We start from the raw sequence: 17734 nt of genomic DNA, 5'->3' as shown, positions 1-17734 counted from the left end.
CATAAGCTGTCACCATTTAGAAGAAAAAGAATGCCACTTCCTTTGAGCCTCTTCTCTCATATCTACTGAGTCTGTAAGTGTGGTTTAAATCGTCCTATTTGTCCTCTTTGTATGAAACAAACCTAACTTTGCATTGACACCTTTTTGAGAGAAAGACTTGAAAAAGCGGCTTCCTTTTTCACTGTTCTATAGAGTTCTGTGGCAATGCCGCCTTCTTTCCTCTCTTCCTTTCCTTCTCTCTCTTCACACCCCACCTCAACATGCACGTACACACAGTCTATTTCATTGCTTCTTAGCATCTTTCCATTTCAATTTCTCAGTCCTCTCTTTTCCACCTTCTCTATAAATCCTTCATCATTTTTATTTTCTTTCCAATTTCTCTCCAACTTTTCAAGGTCTAGAGAGCCCTGTGGCTTCCGGAATTAAATAACAGATTTTAATTACCATCCTCACCTCAGTTCATGCATCCCCTGCCTGGGAGTTGTGTGTACTTTTGGGACAAAGTTAAGGCATCTCATCCCTCCCACTTTTGAACTATACAGTTGTTCATTCATGCAACAGATGTTTATAGACATCTATCCCATGTGGACCAGATACTGTGCCAGGTACCAAGGATCTAACTGGGAATGAGAACTACACAGCTACTACCTGCAGAAAGCTTATAGCACAGTGACTCAAAGCTTGACATTTTATAGGGAATGATTCTGCTTATGGACTTATGACAACAGAATACATTTGTGCTTTAATGAATTATAGTGACAATGTTCTCTTCCCTTCATTCCCATCTGCCACCATTTGGATGTATACATTGAATTCCTATTTACTCTTCTTACAGTTAGCCCTTGTGGGTTTTCCATAGCAAAATGGAATCTGTGGATAGGGACATATTGCTAAAATGCCACTAGGGGAATGATTGAGGAAATGTGCCTGTCATGATTCCCCAGCCTGCGGCCGTTCATCCTAATTAAAGCTATTTATGTTTATAGGATTCAAAGAGCAAGGTTTGATTGGCAGCTTGTGCAACACAGGTTATATAGGAAGAAACAGGCTTTTTGAATAAAAAAATCTCAAAATTAAAGGATCCAGGCATTGTGTGGTAGTTAAGCAGTTAAGCCTAGATTAATAAGAAAGCTTGGTTGGGGGTGTTATTTTAGGTAATTGGATTTTCAGATTAAATGAAGATTAACAAGTAAGATCTCTTAAAGCACAAACTTTGCTTAAAAATTCCCTAAAATATATTAAGTTTCTGCCTTAGTAAGTAAACAGAAGAAAACAAACAATATTTACAGGCATAATTTTTCTATAATGACTTTATTTTTTTTTAAGTTTAATTTCAGACTTGGAGCAAGGGGGGGAGAATTCAGTTTAAATTTCTTTTTTTTTTTTTTTAAGAGAGAGAGAGAGAAAGAGAGAATTTTTAATATTTATTTTTCAGTTCTCGGCAGACACAACATTTTTGTTGGTATGTGGTGCTGAGGATCGAACCCGGGCCACACGCATGCCAGGCGAGCGCGCTACCGCTTGAGCCACATCCCCAGCCCTCTATAATGACTTTAAATGGTGATTCTGAAAAGGAATTTTTTTACCACAGGGATAGAAGGCAGAGGATATGGCTGAATATGAGCTCACCCCAAGATATCTCTGGAAGATTCTTTATTTTAAAAAATTCCTTGCTATGGGAATTTTTATTTTCGTTTACTTTGTTCTAAAATAGACCAATTCTAGCTCAAGAATCATTTCTGACCAAGTGAATTCTGGTAAATTGGTCCCCATTCATCTGCTTTTTGATCTTCACAGTGATCCTCACAATGAGGCAGAAAGGGCAGGGGATGTCGTCTCATATTTTACCCAAAGATGCTCCATTCTGTAAACATACTTTAGTAAATACAGACTTCAAAATGGATAACAACTGGCGACAGTAATGAGGGCAAAGATTTAGCTGCAGCTACCAAAGAAGAAATGGGCTTGTTGTGCTAGCAGGCAGGGCTGTGCTCAAGGCCTGCAGAAACTCTGCTCACCGGATGTGTTAGTCAGTTTTTCATCACTGTGACAAACCCAATAAGAGCAACTTAGAGGAGGGAAACTTCATTTTGGCTCATGGTTTTAGAGGTTTAGTCCATGGTGGACCGGCTTCATTGTTCTAGGCCCAAGGTGAAGAAGAGCATCATGGTGGAAAGGCAGCAGAAGAAAGTTCGTCTCATGGTAGAAAGGAAGTAGAGGGACTATAGGGAGATGCACCCTTGCAGAGCATGCCCCAGTAACCTGCCTCCTCCAGTCACAGCCCATCTGCCTACAGTTAACCACCTAGTCAGTATCTTCAAACTAGGATGGACTGATTAGGTCATAGCTCTCATGATCTAATCGTTTTTTTACCTCTGAATCTTCCTGTATTAACAAAGGAGCTTTTGGGAGACACCTTCAAACCATAACTCAGGACCACAGGCCTGGCGGTCCCTTGCCTTTAGAAATGGTCTCCTCTCAGATAAGTCTTTTAGGGCACTTCAGTGTAGTAGATTTAGTGAACCTGATAAAGCGTTGAGGAAAAGGATAAGAAAAGATGGAGGAGAGGAGCATGAGAGGCAGCCTTCTGTTGACTGTGGGTTCTTCCCCACCAGGCTGAGAGCCTTGTGAGGGCAGGGATTGTGTATGCCATGTCACCATTAAGTCTACAGTATCAAGCTCTGTGCTGGACACATAGTAGCAAATGTTTGGAGAAAGGAGGGAGCAGGAAAAGATGGACAATGGCTGCTTGTGTGGATGAAGTGATTGATTGGCATTGGGGTAGAGATCCTGGCTTAGGAAATCTTGTTTCTTGGTCTCAGACCTGCCAATAATCAGCTCTTATTATCTCTTGTACACAGCTATTAGCACTCTCTGCCTCACAGGGTTTTAGTGGGGAGACAGAGAAAATAGAAGTGTCAAGTGCTTTGAAAAGCATACAGCATCATATTAACGAAAGCTGTCAGCTAAGGTATGATTCTGACAAAAGCATTTTCTTTTGGCTTTATCCAGTCCTCCCTTTCAAGCCCCGATATCTTTGACTCCCCAAGTCCCGAAGAAGATAAAGAGGAACACATTTCGCTTGCGCACAGAGGAGTAGACGTGTCAAAGAAGACTTCAAAGACTGTTACCATATCCCAAGTGAGTGACCAGCCAGGGTGAGGTGTCCCTGCCCTTTCATGCATGCACTAACGATGGGTTATAAACCAAAGCAGGATAAACAGACAGTTGCAGGTGTTTGTCATTCTTTAGTAACAGTGATTACTATAGTCATCAAAGTCTCTGAGGCATGTTGCACAAAGTGTCCCAACTGGGCAGAATCAGTGAGCTCAAATTCAGCGATTTATTTACTACATTTTCTCTTGTAGCGGAACCCCTTTTCAAAATGTCATACACACACAATCACAAATGCCCTTACAACCAAAACAACTTTAAAAGCCTTCATGTTTCTAGAGAGACTACAGTAAATATTAAATGTTGTGTTCTTCTTCTCACAGATCTTATCTTTTATGTTCAGAGCTGGCCAAAAATTATAATTAGAAGTTCATATAGGGTCTCTTTTTTTTGTACCAGGGATTGAATTTAGGGGCACTTGACTACTGAACCCCAACCCCAACCCTATTTTGTATTTTATTTAAAGACAAGGTCTCACTGAGTTGCTTAGTGCCTCACTTTTTCTAAGTCTGGTTTTGAACTCGTGATCCTTCTGTCTTGGCCTCTCAAGCCACTAGGATTACAGGCGTGCACCATTGTACCCAGCCATAATATGGCCTCTTAAAGCTGATTTGATTCATGTTCTAGAATACATTTATAATCTAAAATATTTTAATTGCATTGCATGCCCAGGGATCCCAGGGATTAGTAAGGACAGTAAATTATTTGTGAGAAATAAAGAAGATGACATAGCGAGGCACAGTGGTATGTGCCTGTAGTATTAGGATCTTGGGAAGCTATGACAGGAAGATCACTTAAGCCTCAGAGTTGGAGGCCAGCCTGGGCAACATAGCAAGACCTCGACTCAAAAAAAGAGGGATAGCTGAGAGTGTAACTCAGTGGTAGAGCATCTGCCTAGCATACACAAGGCTCAGGGTTCCATCCCCAGAATCACACACACAAAAAGACATTGTTAGCTACTCCATGCAACTTTTGCAGAGTAAGCACCCTATACAATCTCTGTTCTGCCTATGAATATGAACCAAGATTTAAAAATTCCTTTTTCTGTTACTTTAAAAAAACCAGTCATTTGGGATTATTTTCTCAGAACATTAGCAATCTCTTACTGTCTAAAAGTAGAGAACTAGTCTTTTGAAGCAGGAAATAGCCCAAGAAGTCAAAGATTATGTGGGATTTTTCTTCTCATGGATTTCTTTTTGGGGGGTGGGGGGTGGGGGGGAGTACAGGGATTGAACCTAGAGGCACTTAACCACTTTTCATAGATTTAAGAATTTACATGTATTTTTTCCCTTAAAATCTGTTACAGTAAGCAAAACATGATCCTATAAGACAGATCAATTTTAACTATCCACAAAACCAAAGCATTCTTTCTTTATAAAGAATTCTATTTACTGAAATTGGATTTAGAGCCCACCACCATCACCAACCCTTTTTTTTTTTTTTTTTTTTTTTTTTTTTTTCTGGTTTTCTCTGACATCCCTGGGGTGTCTCTACAGTGACATCTAGTGGTGGATAATGGCTTTTTGTGTTTCTGATTTGCAATTCTATTCCATTAGCCTATTTCACTTCCCTGGAGTTGTCAGGTTGCATTTTTCAATGCTTCTAGAAATTCCACTTGAACTAATTTTATCAGGGAGTGTGGTGACCTATACTCTGTGAGAGCTTTAAAAACACTTGTTAGTTGAAATGGGCCACGAGAGCCAGTCATACAGGAAATGCCAAAAGAAGCATTGATTCAAGAATATCTGAAGTCAATGGGCATTGGTAGGTCGTGAGAAGTACGAAAGGATGCAAGATGGGAAATGGGAGAAGGCATGAGCCCAAGAATAGGTAGTTAACAAAAAAATAATAATAGGAGAGCACAAATCTTCAGACTTGAATCCCAGTTCTGCCAGTGATTAGCTGTGAGACTTGGGGAATTACCCATCCAGCTCTCTAAACCTCAGTTTCCTGCTTGGTGAAATGCTTGTGCCAGTTAATCCCTGTTTAAATTGTAGAGCTGACGTCCGGCATGTGATCAGCACTCCATAAATGTCAGTTCCTCTTCCCTTGTACTATAACTCCTACTAACAACAAAGCACGGGCTGGCGGATCACTCTGCCTGGCAGCAGAGAGCGCTTTTCCTCAATGGTAACTTGGCAGAGAAAAGGCGAGCAGAGAGGCTGGGAATGATGGCCCATCTGCTTTGGCTCACTCTTTCCAGTCTCTGCCTCTAGCACAGCCTGAATCCAGACTCTACGTCCTCACTGCTGTGCCAGCCAAGCCCCTTCTTGGCACATTCCCTGGGGTGGCCGGCTGGGTGCCTGCTGTTGGAGGGAGTCCCGTGGCTATGGTGCCAAGCTTCACCAGCAGCCTCAGCTTCCGCTCTATCACTTACCAACATCCTATCCCTTTACTTTGCTTCCTCCCCACCTGCCTACCAACTCACTTCCCTTTGCCAATGTCTCCACCCTGGACCTTCCAGGTGCCTCTCTCCTCTCCTCACCTTCCCAAGACTGTACCAGGTCCTGTGCCCTCCTGGCTTTCTCAGGACACTTTTCCATCAGGCTTCCCCCACCTCTCTCCTCCATGTTCAGCCTGACCCTCCATTGACTCTTCCCCCCAGATATCATGCAGCTCATAGTCTTAGCCATATCCGAAAACAAGCAAAACCTTTCCTTTAATATGTCTCCTCCTGAGGCTTCTGAACAAGTTTATGCCCTCCTCCCTCCACCCTATCTTCCTTTCTCAAACACATTTCCAGGAAGAATCCTCAACTTGCTGGCCAGAACTTCTCGCCTCCCATTCAGAAGCTAATCTGCCTTCATTGTGCTACTGTCTCCCTTGCACTACCAAATGGGCTCTCCTGTTTTCCTCTCAGCACTCTTTATGCACTGTTCAACCATTTTTTCCCTTCCAGAAACTTCTCCGGGGGATTTCCATCATCCAGGTCCCTCTATTGGTCTTGCTTCATCCCCTCTCTTGCTACCCTTCACAGTTGTCAAGGGTTCTCTCTCCCTTCTCTCCTTGCCTGTTCACCTTGGGCATTCCCTAGGTTTCACCATTGGGCCTCTTCTCTTCTAACTCTGTCTTATCTGTCCCCATGGCTTCTACTCCCTTTACCCCAACTCAGTCTTTTAGTTGCCGGCTGTGTCTACCAGACGCATCCCCTTGTGGCCATCCCTCACTCAGGCTCCTAAAATTCAATGTGTCTAAAAGAGAAATAATTATCTGGGCTTTCTATGGGCTCTTCCTTCTATGAAAGATACAACCTTGATACCTGGTTCTTCCCTCCCCACCCGTGGCCCTTGATCCATACTTCCTCTTTTACCCTCTGGGCTTTATCTCATCTCCCTGGTCAAGGGGCATATCCTCTGTGAGGACTGGGACTCCATCATCCTCTCCTACTACCCACCCCAATACCAGGTGCTTTGTTAGATGTGTTTGACTTTACCACATCTGTCTATTCTTTTTGGCTACTATCCAGGTCAGACCTTTACTATTCCTGGCTTCCATTGTGTGAGTCTCCCAGCAGTTCTCTCCAGCTCCTGCCATCCCTCGGGCCCTTCTGTGTCCACAGCAATCTTTAGCAGGCTCCAGTCATTTTCTCCCTTTCAGCCAGCACCTTCTCCCTCCCCAGCTTTGTTCTCTCTCCCTAGCTCTCTCCTGCACCCTGTGATCTACTAAGCATGAATGCATTTTGCTTTCTTATGTGTAGACAAGAAAGGCCTTTTCTAGGACCTTCCCTCCTCCTACATCTTCGTTCTCCAACCATCTCTTCTTTCTTCTGCCCCCTCCAATATGGGGCTGTCAGCTGCTCCTTCCTGCTGCTTTCCTTCTGGGATGGTTGCCCCTTAAATGAATTTCTGGACCTCTCTGTGCTTCCTCTTTCTTGTGCAGTCTTTCCCCTCATCTGCAGTGTACTGATTTGTTTGTCTGTCTGCACTCCACTGGTTTCTCAGGCGAATGTCTTCCTCACTTTCGAAGTTTGTGGTACCTGGAAAGCAATTGGGTATCTCTATATTGTATATGAAACCAGTAAGAAACTATCTATCCATAAAGAAGATCATATTCCCCCACTCGGGTTGGGGACAGGCCTGCACCAAATCAGCCCTTAGTGGCTTCTGAATGAAGGAATAAACAAGTGAAGTATGCAGAAGGAAGTGGGAACAGGGATGTTGAAGGAAGGTCTGACTCACCAGAACAAGGAGATGCAGTTCACAAATCCCTTTCTTTGAAGCCTCTTCACCTTCCTTCATCACAGGTGTCTGACAACAAGGCATCCCTGCCGCCCAAGCCAGGGACCATGGCAGCAGGCGGCGGCGGACCAGCCTCTCTGTCCTCGGTGGCATCCTCCCCACTGTCGTCCTCTTTGGGAACAGCTGGACACAGAGCCAACTCTCCATCTCTGTTCAGCACAGAAGGAAAACCAAAGATGGAGCCTGTAGCCAGCAGCCAGGCGGCTGTGGAGGAGCTAAGGACACAGGTCCGCGAGCTAAGGAGCATCATTGAGACCATGAAGGACCAGCAGAAGTGAGTGCCCAGAGACCCTTTGCACATGGCTTCTAGATGGCCCTCCACTAGGCCAGGACCTGGGTCTGAAAGTCTGGGTCCCATCCTGCCCCAAAGAGTGAGCCAGATCTCCCCCTGATGATGGCAGCAGTGGTTGGAGTGTGTGTAAACCCCAAGAGGCTTAATTTATACTTAAATTATGCTGTGTGTTTTTATGTTCAGTCTACTGTGTGTAGGCAGGGCATAGGCTGGCCATGGGGTATACAGAATGAGTTTGTGGCAAGGACTGATACCCTGAGCAGGTTCCTAAAAAGAAAATTCTTGAAATCCCCTATAAAATACAGTATTTCTGTGTTAGTCAGCTTTCTATCACTGTGACAAAATACCTGAGAAAATCAGGAAAGGCTTGGGGCTGAAGTTGTGGCTCAGTGGTAGAGCACTTGCCTAGCATGTGTGAGGCACTAGGTTCGATTCTTAGCCTGCATATAAATAAATGAGTAAAAATAAAGGTCCATCAATATCTAAAAAAATATTTTAAAAAGTAAAATTTAAAAGAAATAGGAAAGAATTATTTTAGCTCATAGTTTCAAAGGTTTCAGTTCATGGTTGTTTGGTCCCATTGCCTTCAGGCCTGTGGCAAGGAAGTACATGATGACATTATGTGATGGAAGAAACTGCTCACCTCATGGCATCCAGGAAGCAAAAGAAAAGACAGGAGTTGGCCAGGGTCCCAGTATCTCCTTCAAGGGCATACCCCCAATGACCTAACTTCCTTCCATTAGACCCCACCTCCAAAAGATTCCACCACCTCCCAGTAGTACCACAGGCTGGTAACCAAGCCTTTAACTCATGGGCCTTTGGGAAACATTCAAGATGCAAACTATAGCAGTACATATACCACTTATTAAATAAGCCCAACAGCCAGCTTTTCCTCTAGCATCAGAAAAATTGCAACTTCTTTACTTAGCTGCCAGATGAAGTAGTTTGCCTGTATGAGGAACCATAACATATGAGGATATAGGGAATATTAAACCTGAGACTTCTCACTTAGCAAGATGTTTTTACTATGAGATGGAGGGGACTTTCTCCATGTGTGCCTACACAGACTATCTTGCCATATCTCTCATCCTCGGGGAGAACTTGGATGGGGAGAGAGACCTATGAGCAAAAAAAAGTGTCATATATCAGTATCACCCAGGATGCTGTTTGCAATGACAAAGCTGGTAGAAGGATTAGATATAGGGGGCACTTATCTGAGGCAACTGAGGCTCAGAAGAGATCAGTTTGCTCTTTCTTGAGGGAACTGGGGCAGGCATCTCAAGGAAGCATTTCCATGTAGGATTTTAAAAGATGATCCAGGATTGCCAAGAGCATAGCACTCTAGCAGAGGGAACAGCAGACTCGTGAGTATGCATTGCAGCCTAGTGGGTCAGCCCAATGTGTCCCCTGGTGCCTGGCTGCCTTGTGATCAGGAAATCCATGGGCAAATGTGGCCAGACACCTGAAATCACACCCTTCAGAGGGAGTCTGGGGCTGGCAAAAGCCCTCACTTTGAGCAATGTGACTTTAAGTAGGTTCTGTTCCACTTAGGTTGGGTAATGTCAGTTGAAATTGGGGCCTCTTGGACTAACTTCCTGCCCAGTGGAGACTCATCTAATAAATATCAAGAACTGGCAGGTTGGTACTTAAGAGAGTCTCCTAAGACCAGCCAGGCTGTCCCTAACTCCGTAAAGTCCCCAGCTCCTATCTGGCTCTGGAGGTTACAGGTTTGGGTACCCAAAGCCCCATTCATGTCCAGACAATGTGTGTCCTTTGCCTAGCAATTACTCCATGGCCCCAAGACATCCCAGAGCATTGGTTGTCAGACTCTCCTGTATCCGAGGTTTTGGCCCATTGTACCCTCTGAGAGATGCCTGGGAGCTACTATGTACATGGCTGAAATGCTTTGCAGTCTGTGAATAGCCAGAATGGTCCTTCTCCAGCCAACATTTGAATCAATACCTCACCATGGCCCCTCTTCCAAGTCCTGCCTTTGCAGCCTTCTACAACCTTCCATAGCCTGTCCTTCATGCCTAGGGTCAGTGGGTCCCCACCAGTTTCTTAGCTTAGCTCTTGGTATCACTTTGCTTTTAATATTCACCTCAAGTCTATGCCACCTCTCCCCATCCCCAAATGTGCTCTGTGTTCAGAGGCAAGCTCACCTTCCATACTCTTCCCTGGCTTTTCTTCATCAACTCCCCATCTTCCTTTTTCCTTCTAGACCCACTTTTATTAATTTAAGGCTGAGTCATTTTCTTTGGACCAATTTCTCCAGCTAACTTCCCCTACCCAGACTTAGCTTTGCCTGACATGGTCTTCCTAAGATTGGGCCATTCATTTAGGATCTCACCTTCTACTTCTTTCCTAAGCCCTAGGTGGTTCCCACTGAGATATGGATACATAATGTGTACTTGAATAAGTACAGCAGTGAGTCACAACTGGTTAATGTCAGATAATGTGTTACAGACGTGCTGGGGTACTGTTCCAAGTACAGTGACCATTGTGATATTTACCTGAAATGAGCAGATGCAGTATCACTGCTATTGTTACTGTGCTGTTTCCAACCCAGCTCATGGAAATGTACATATAAAATTAAGTGTTTGATATCTTAAAAAGGATATAGCTCTCAGACCAGTGTTTGGATGGTTGCAGTATCCCATGTATAGAGCCATGACTTTGCAAGATGATTGGTTTTGTTCCACTTCATTGTTTAAGGTTGGAAAAGGTATAGGCCATGTATCCTAACTCAGGTCTGCTTTCTTTCCAACATGCTTGCCACATTGTTTATTCAGTTATTTCACCTCCAAGTTTTTGAATCTTACTATTTGTAGGATTTTGTAAAACTCGGTGAAAACATACTAGTTACTTTTTATTCATTTAAAACTCTGTAGAAAATGAAGGAAGGGCTGGGGATGTGGCTCAAGCGGTAGCGCGCTCGCCTGGCATGCGTGCGGCCCGGGTTCGATCCTCAGCACCACATACCAACAAAGATGTTGTGTCCTCCGAGAACTAGAAAATAAATATTAAAAATTCTCTCTCTGTCTCTCCCCTCTCTCTTTAAAAAAAATAAAATAAAACATGGAGACATTTTAAAAAAAAATTTTAAAAAATATAAAATAAAATAAAATAAAAAAGAAAATGAAGGAAGTATAGATGGAGTGGTATTTTGTAATTATATTTGAAGACCAGTATTCTGTTACAAAGGAATAATTAGAGGGAAGAGGACAGAATATGAGCCTGGATACCTGGAGTCTGTTTTTTGGGCAAGTCAGGCTAGGCATTCTGGGCCTCTGTTTCCCCATCTTCTCCTTTTGGGAGAAGGTTGGACTAAGGAATCTCAAAGATCATTTCTAGACCTACCATTGGAAGGCTGTATATTTTGGTGGCCCCAAAATAATGTCAAGCCTTTCTGTCTGAAACAAATCTTAAGCAATAATAATGCAAAGAAAATCTGTTTGGTCCACATTTTCTTTGTAAAAGGAACAAATGGATTTAATGATAATAAGATGTTTCTTGTCTCTTATTGGGCTTTTGTTTAATTCCATTGCCGTCTGCTTTTCAGACGAGAGATTAAGCAGTTACTGTCAGAGTTGGATGAAGAGAAGAAAATCCGGCTTCGGTTGCAGGTGGGTCCATCAGGGCCTTATTTTTAAAATAAATGATTGTTACTTTTCTGCAGATTTAGAGGCACTTTTTGTGACAATCTTCTTAGAATTGTATAGTCTTACTACCCAACCTTTCCTGGACTCCAGAAGGTCTTGGGGAAGGGAAACATCAGTAAACATACCCGCAGTGAGGCTTCTCATGTGGAATTTATCTTAAATCTCTCCTCTCTGAAAAACTCCCTCTGGTTTCCAGAAGACTTCATCATAGTACCTGCCAGAGGACATGGAGCTGGGGAGGCCCCGTTGCTATCTGGCCTCCATGATACGGTCACTGGGACTTCAGAGACAGTAGCTGTCCATACTTGGCACTTCCTCTTCATCTCTTTACTTCTCTCTGGTGGTCATGTCAGTCCTGCCAGGGTATCTGAGCTCTGTCCCCCTCTAGCCTCTGATTCAACTATGCCATGACCAAATGGTGGAGAGTATGTGGACATTCCAGTTGACCAAAGGTCAATGCTCAACTTTCATTTAGTTGGTGCCCTTAGCGATGAAGACAAATGCTATTCAAAGAAAGGATAGGTAAACTCACCATTACTTTGGAGGTGCTTACACATACCCCCTTGGGCCAATCACAGCTGCCTTCTGACACCATAAGATGGTCCAGTGTGTCAGGAAACTGGAATCCTTGCTGCTTTTGACAAACTTTGGATCCAAGTAGCCTAAGAATTAAAACATCTACTTTGTTCCTAGTGCATTGTGCCTGTGTACCTGTTATTAAGGCTTATGTCATTTCTAGCACTGTCATTGATTCTTCATTCAGATATCATTTCACCTTTGAAATTCTCAGGTTGATTATTTTCTTTCCACTGAGCAGGTTGATTGTCTTCAATTTTTATGAAAGCAGCCAATTCATTATAATTTTGTTTGATTCTTTTTTCCTTTTATAGATGGAAGTGAATGACATAAAGAAAGCTCTTCAATCAAAATGAATACTTGATAACTGAGATGTCTCATTATTCATCCTGAGTCCAAGACTCAAATTTTCTGCCCCAGCCAAAATAATCTTGTGCCAAAAGATTAAAGGTTTGCCTCAACATGTCCCTGTTTGAAAGATTAGCACAAAAGTCTTGATAGCACAACACAAATTCCATCCAAGAGGAGAATCTTCCCCATGGTGTAGTCCTGGGTCTGGCACTGGTTGTGACTTAGAGCAAATTGTGCTACAGGCTTTTCTACATTGAGATCTCATGCGAAACGAAAACTCAGGCAGTTTAGTCCATAGTGGTACTATTTTGATGATATTTTCCATTAATAAAATGTAACTTCAGATTATTCGTTTACAAGCTTTATAATTTTATGAGTTTTTAATCATGTTTTGTCACTGATGCCCCTAGTGTTTGTACTATACCTAGTCAGAAGCGAGTGTCTTATTCTTTGGCTTCGGGTGAAAGCTGCCTCGCTTTGTGTTCCCCTTTAGGATTCTATTACATATGCAATTTTAGATCCAACCCATCCCTTCCCCTGCCAGCAGACCCCGCCACCCTAAGAGAAATTTTAGCTTATATATGATGGTATATTTACAAAAAAAAAAAGAGAGAGAGAGAGAGAAAATCTGGTATTTGCAATGATCTGTGCCTTCTTTTTACCACCCTCTTGATTGGAGCTTTTGTGATGCAGCTACCATGATTCAAAAAAAGAAAAAAAGAAAAAAAAAAAGTAAGAAAGAAAGAAAAATCTGCCACTTATCTAAGTCCACTAGAGGCCACTGTCTTCACAGCTTCTCTCACCCTAGCCAAAGGTCCTAAGAGGAGATAGCTGAGAAGTTGGGCTCTGTGGTACCAGCTGTGACTTTTTCAGTTCCTCCTACTTTTAGGTTGTTCATGAAACTAGAAATGTCATCCCTGCTTGATTTTTCATCAGCCAAGTTAAACCCCTGCTTCCTGTCCTTTGCACCTTTTGCGTGAACAGAATATGCATTATTAAAGCAAAAATAAATAAAAGTAAAATGCAAATGAAAACAAGGGGGGGAAAGTTGTATTATTTCCTGCACTGGGTTATCTGTGTGTGTTATTGTTTAAACTGTATTCACATAATGTCATTTGCCTTGCTCACTTGTAACTCCTTCCTCAAGTCCAAGAGAATGGGAGGGAGGGTCTTGTTGAAGTATAGCCATTGGATCTTTCTTGCATTTATGGAATTGCTTTTTCCTTCCTAAGGAAAGTGATGTTTGCTTATCTGCTTTATCTTTGTAGCACATGAACAGTTCAGCCTTAGAATATGTAACTGTTTTCTCATCCTTAGCTGAAAATAAGGGGCATACTGTATTGCACGATTGTTCAGGGGTAGAGATGGAGGATGTGGTCCCTTAATGGCCCCCAAAGATGTTTGATGTGTTTCTAAGCAGCTGCTTTGCCTAATTCCTGAGTTTTATAGTGAAACTACGAAACATTAACAGATTTTACATAGCCGTGATAAATGCAAATTGATAACAGTGAAGGAATGATGCAAAAACTCACATTATTCATCATTGGAAGTATAACACATAAATATCTCTTCCTTTCTCTTTCTCTCTCCCTTCCCTTGCCTTGCTCTTGCCTGGATACTCATCCATTCTGATTGAGACCATTACTTTCCTCTCAGTATTTACAAAGCCCCAATGCCCTGGTCTTCCTGAGCGGGAAGGGACACAGTTAAGGAAAGGGAGTGTGTAAAGAAAGAAACCTCACACCCTTTATTCCCATGTCTGGATATATTGCCTTTTTAGCAGTCTTGGTCTCAGTGTGCTCACAGCCAGAAGCACCAAGTTTCTCACGGCAGCGTAAAACATTCCTGTACCCCTTGACTGTTCTAAGCTTTTCTGCATTAAACTTGAAGCCTTCAGAGATTCCCCACCACCTAATATAAGAAAGAGGATCGGGTTCTTCAATGTTTGAATTTTTCATTTACTCATCAAGAAAATCCCTGATGATATAGTTTTATATAATGTGTATACGGAATAGGAATGTTAGTTATTAAATTGAGATGTTGGGGCACCCTCATGGGGCACTAGCAACTTGGAATGTAGAGAGCTGATGTAGTCTCCTCGCAGAGGCCATTGGCTTCCTTTGTATAAAGAGAGGGAGAAGCGATTGTAGAAAGAGAAGTTGGCATATCCAGCTTCATTACTGCCCCTTGGGCTAACGAGCAAGAGGATTCTGCATCATGGAACTGGATGAGCCACTGCCCACACAGCCACCATCTTTACTCTTGGCAAAATGGACCCATCAAGAATATTGAAAAGCTTGAAAGTATCACTTTTGAAAAAAAAAAATTCTTTTGCATTCAGCATGGACTCAACCAAGCATCTATGGAGATTATTTTTTTGCTTCATTTTCTAAAGTTGTATTTAAAAAAGTCTTAAGTATTGTGCTTTGTAAAAGAAGATGATTAAAATGAAATTTTGTGAAAATATTTTTGTTCAAAGCTGTCATGGCCCAAGAGGAATGGTTTCTTGGAACATAAACCCTTTTTCTCCATTTTACACAATTTGATTACTCTTATAGAAATGTCCTTAGAAGACATGAAATAACCCATTAAAATCTGTGCCTATGAATTCCATTTTTTAAATTGTTCAATTTTACATTCCTATCTAAGCAGAAAATGCTAGTTAGGTTTTCATTCTTTTTTAGTGTAAAAAATCATTAAATTATCATTATTCAAATAATTGTGTAAAGCCACTTTTATTCATGTAAGGCCCTCTACGGAGCACACACAAGTACATGATTCATTTTCTGCCATAAGGACATCCTGTATCTATCATCACATGTGTATCTCTGGTTAGTAATGGCAAGGTTTATTTCCTTTCATAAGCAGCTCCTTGATGGGAAAACTGCAGGGTGTATAATTTATTGTTCAGAGTTGCCATGGTCTGTATAAAAATAATCCTCAGGTGTCACAGAGGCTTTTTATTGTAACCTGGGGTCATTATGGTCCTAACCCCCCCCACACACACCAAGATTAAGGTTTGTTCCTCTAGTTGTTTTTTTCACAGATTAATATTAAGATGTTTCAGCACCAAGAGGGCTTGGTGAAAAGCATTTCCCTTTGATTTTGTACAAATGAGAAACAGAACAAAGAGACACATGCATGGGTGATGGATGTTCAGCATGGTTGATTTTGGCATCCAACAGAGGGAAAGCTAGGTTCTTAGGACCAGGGCTGGGAACTGAGTTGCTCTTCCCAAACTTGGTTTGGTAAGGGCCAAGGCAGAGAAAACCCTCCCATCCATAAATAAATGTCAGTGGCAAAAGGACTGAAAGGGGGATCAAGTCTCTTAAAGGGATGAACCTTGCCTGTTTCCTTGTTCCGTCCTTAGGGTCACTGAGGCTTGGTTCCCAACCCATACAGCTTAGGTGACTTCTGAAGCCAACAAGAACCCATGCAGAGCATGCAGGTTTCCCAGAGGGGGGTTTATTTCATGCCTTTTCACTCTTTTACAAATCGAAGTGGTCACAGAGGCAGCCCCTTCATGCAAACAGCAGTATGTATTCATCATGTTCATGAATTTGGAATTCAAAGTAAAATGTGCTGTTCCTTTTTTCTTGTTAGAGCAATAGGTGATGACTTATTTCAACCAAATAATAGAACAAGGTGGTCTAGTAGGTCATAGATAGAGTTTTCTGAGGAGGAAAAAAAGAAAGAAAAGCTAAATTCCTGATGAACCAGTTTCATGGTGCCATCTCTTTAAAGGGTAATATAATAAGTTTAATTAACTTATAGAATAACCTTCACCTATGTTCCTAGTTCTCCAGAAAATTAAATTTTATTAGCAAGCTTTGAGCTCTTTGATAGAATGGTGCCTTGAAAGTGCAAATTTTGTTTATATTTTCATAAGTTTTAAGGGGTTTGAAAACCAATTCTTTTGGTACTGAGGATGAACTCAGGGGTGCTTTACCCATTGAGCTACATCCCCAGCCTTAATACTTTTTATTTTGAAACACGGTCCCATTAAGCTGCTCAGGGCATCACTAAGTTGCTGAGGATGGTTTTGAACTTGTGATCCTCCTGCCTCATCCTCTTAAGCCACTGGGATTACAAACAAAAACCATGAAGAAATAATAACATTTCCAGGATTATTTCCCCCAAGGAAAAACAGTTGTCTTAAGAAATGGGAATGATTCTTTTTAAGCTTCATGATTATTTCTTAGACTCAATTGGAGAACCAATAATTTAGCTGGGGCTGAAGCTCTGCCATTGACTACTGAAAGGAGACAAATGAATAGGTATTTTAGACACTTGTATGAAAGGGCCACCCATCCCCCTGCATGAGTATTGTTTGTTCTCAATCAGGGTGATCTCCTTGGAGGAAGTGAATCTGAAATGAGGAGAAGGACCTGGATTGAAAGAGGGAGCCATATCAAAGAGAGCTTCAGGCCTGGAGGTAGATTTTACCTACTCTCATAGCAATATATCTAGTGTTGAGAATCTGGGATGGGATGATAAGACAAAACAGAGTGACAACTTTCATGTCAATAGCAGACACCTCACATTGCTGAGGATGGGCCTATTAACAACAGCCTTACCAATGAATCTCTCATCTTTTAAAAACATCTAGTTGACCAGAGTGATGAATACAGTAAGTTCAAATGTAGAACACAGTCACTTGTTCAATTTTTTCTGATTGTGGAGCTACTATTATATTGTGCCCAAAGTACAAAACAGAAAATATAAAGAGAAGGCAGGAATGATCCCAATCTCAGTCAGAAACTGCCTTTAATTGTTTGGGTCTCTAATAATCAAGGTCATTCGGTATATATAGTTTTATTTTTATGCGTGATCTTAGCTTCTCATTGTCCTTTTTCAGTAATAAGATTTCTGATGGCTATATAGTATTCCACCTATAGATATGTCAGATGATATTAAGCCAATCTTTGATCAAACATGTATAGAGTTCTTTTTTTAAGTATAGAGTTCTTATGATGTGCCAAATGCATGATAGGTACTGAATGCTTCATAACAAGATAGGCTTGCTCTCCGAGCTCAGAGCCAAGAAGGGAGAAGTAGTTGAGTAAACAGGCAAGTCTTTGTAAATGAAAACATGATCGCAGAGAAGTTTTTTAAGGCTTTGGAATCAGAGGGGGGAGGTGCCCAGTGGAGCCATGAGGGTGGGAAGGTTCAGGAAGGAAGAAAGGGCATTTTTCAATAATTTTGATTTTTTTTCTTTTATAAGTAAATCTGCCATGAACATCTTTGGGCATGAATCTTTTTGCTCACATTTCTGGTTTGTCCTTAAGATAATTCCTAGAAGTGGGTCATAAGTATGCCCAATTATAAACATGGTTTAATGCACATCAGTATACAAAAGTGAGTAACCACCCATCTTTCTTTAAAGTTTGCCTTAAGCCTCAGGGAGTGTCAGGTGTGGATCTCTTCCTTCTGGCTGGTCA

The 17734-nt window shown here is 41.9% G+C and overlaps 1 protein-coding gene across 9 annotated transcripts in view; it reads left to right on the top strand.

Annotated features, from left to right (window-relative positions):
• SH3KBP1 (SH3 domain containing kinase binding protein 1) overlaps positions 1-13330 on the top strand; it is a 334352-nt gene extending 321022 nt beyond the window's left edge. For 5 of the 9 annotated variants that reach the window (XM_081277300.1, XM_081277299.1, XM_081277302.1 and 2 more), the window contains 4 exons: positions 3013-3141; positions 7418-7686; positions 11267-11330; positions 12257-13330. In XM_081277300.1, the coding sequence (XP_081133426.1) occupies positions 3013-3141; positions 7418-7686; positions 11267-11330; positions 12257-12298 (504 nt within the window). In that variant the 3' untranslated portion in view covers positions 12299-13330. The remainder of the gene's footprint in view (positions 1-3012; positions 3142-7417; positions 7687-11266; positions 11331-12256) is intronic. The other 4 variants (XM_081277303.1, XM_081277301.1, XM_081277307.1 and 1 more) reach the window with 1 other exon arrangement.
• Positions 13331-17734: the final 4404 nt, after the last annotated feature.

Source organism: Spermophilus citellus, assembly GCF_964194105.1.
Source record: "Spermophilus citellus genome assembly, chromosome: X".
Lineage (NCBI taxonomy): Eukaryota > Metazoa > Chordata > Mammalia > Rodentia > Sciuridae > Spermophilus > Spermophilus citellus.
The sequence above is the reverse complement of the archived record's forward strand: the minus strand, read 5'-3'. Positions and strand labels throughout refer to the sequence as shown.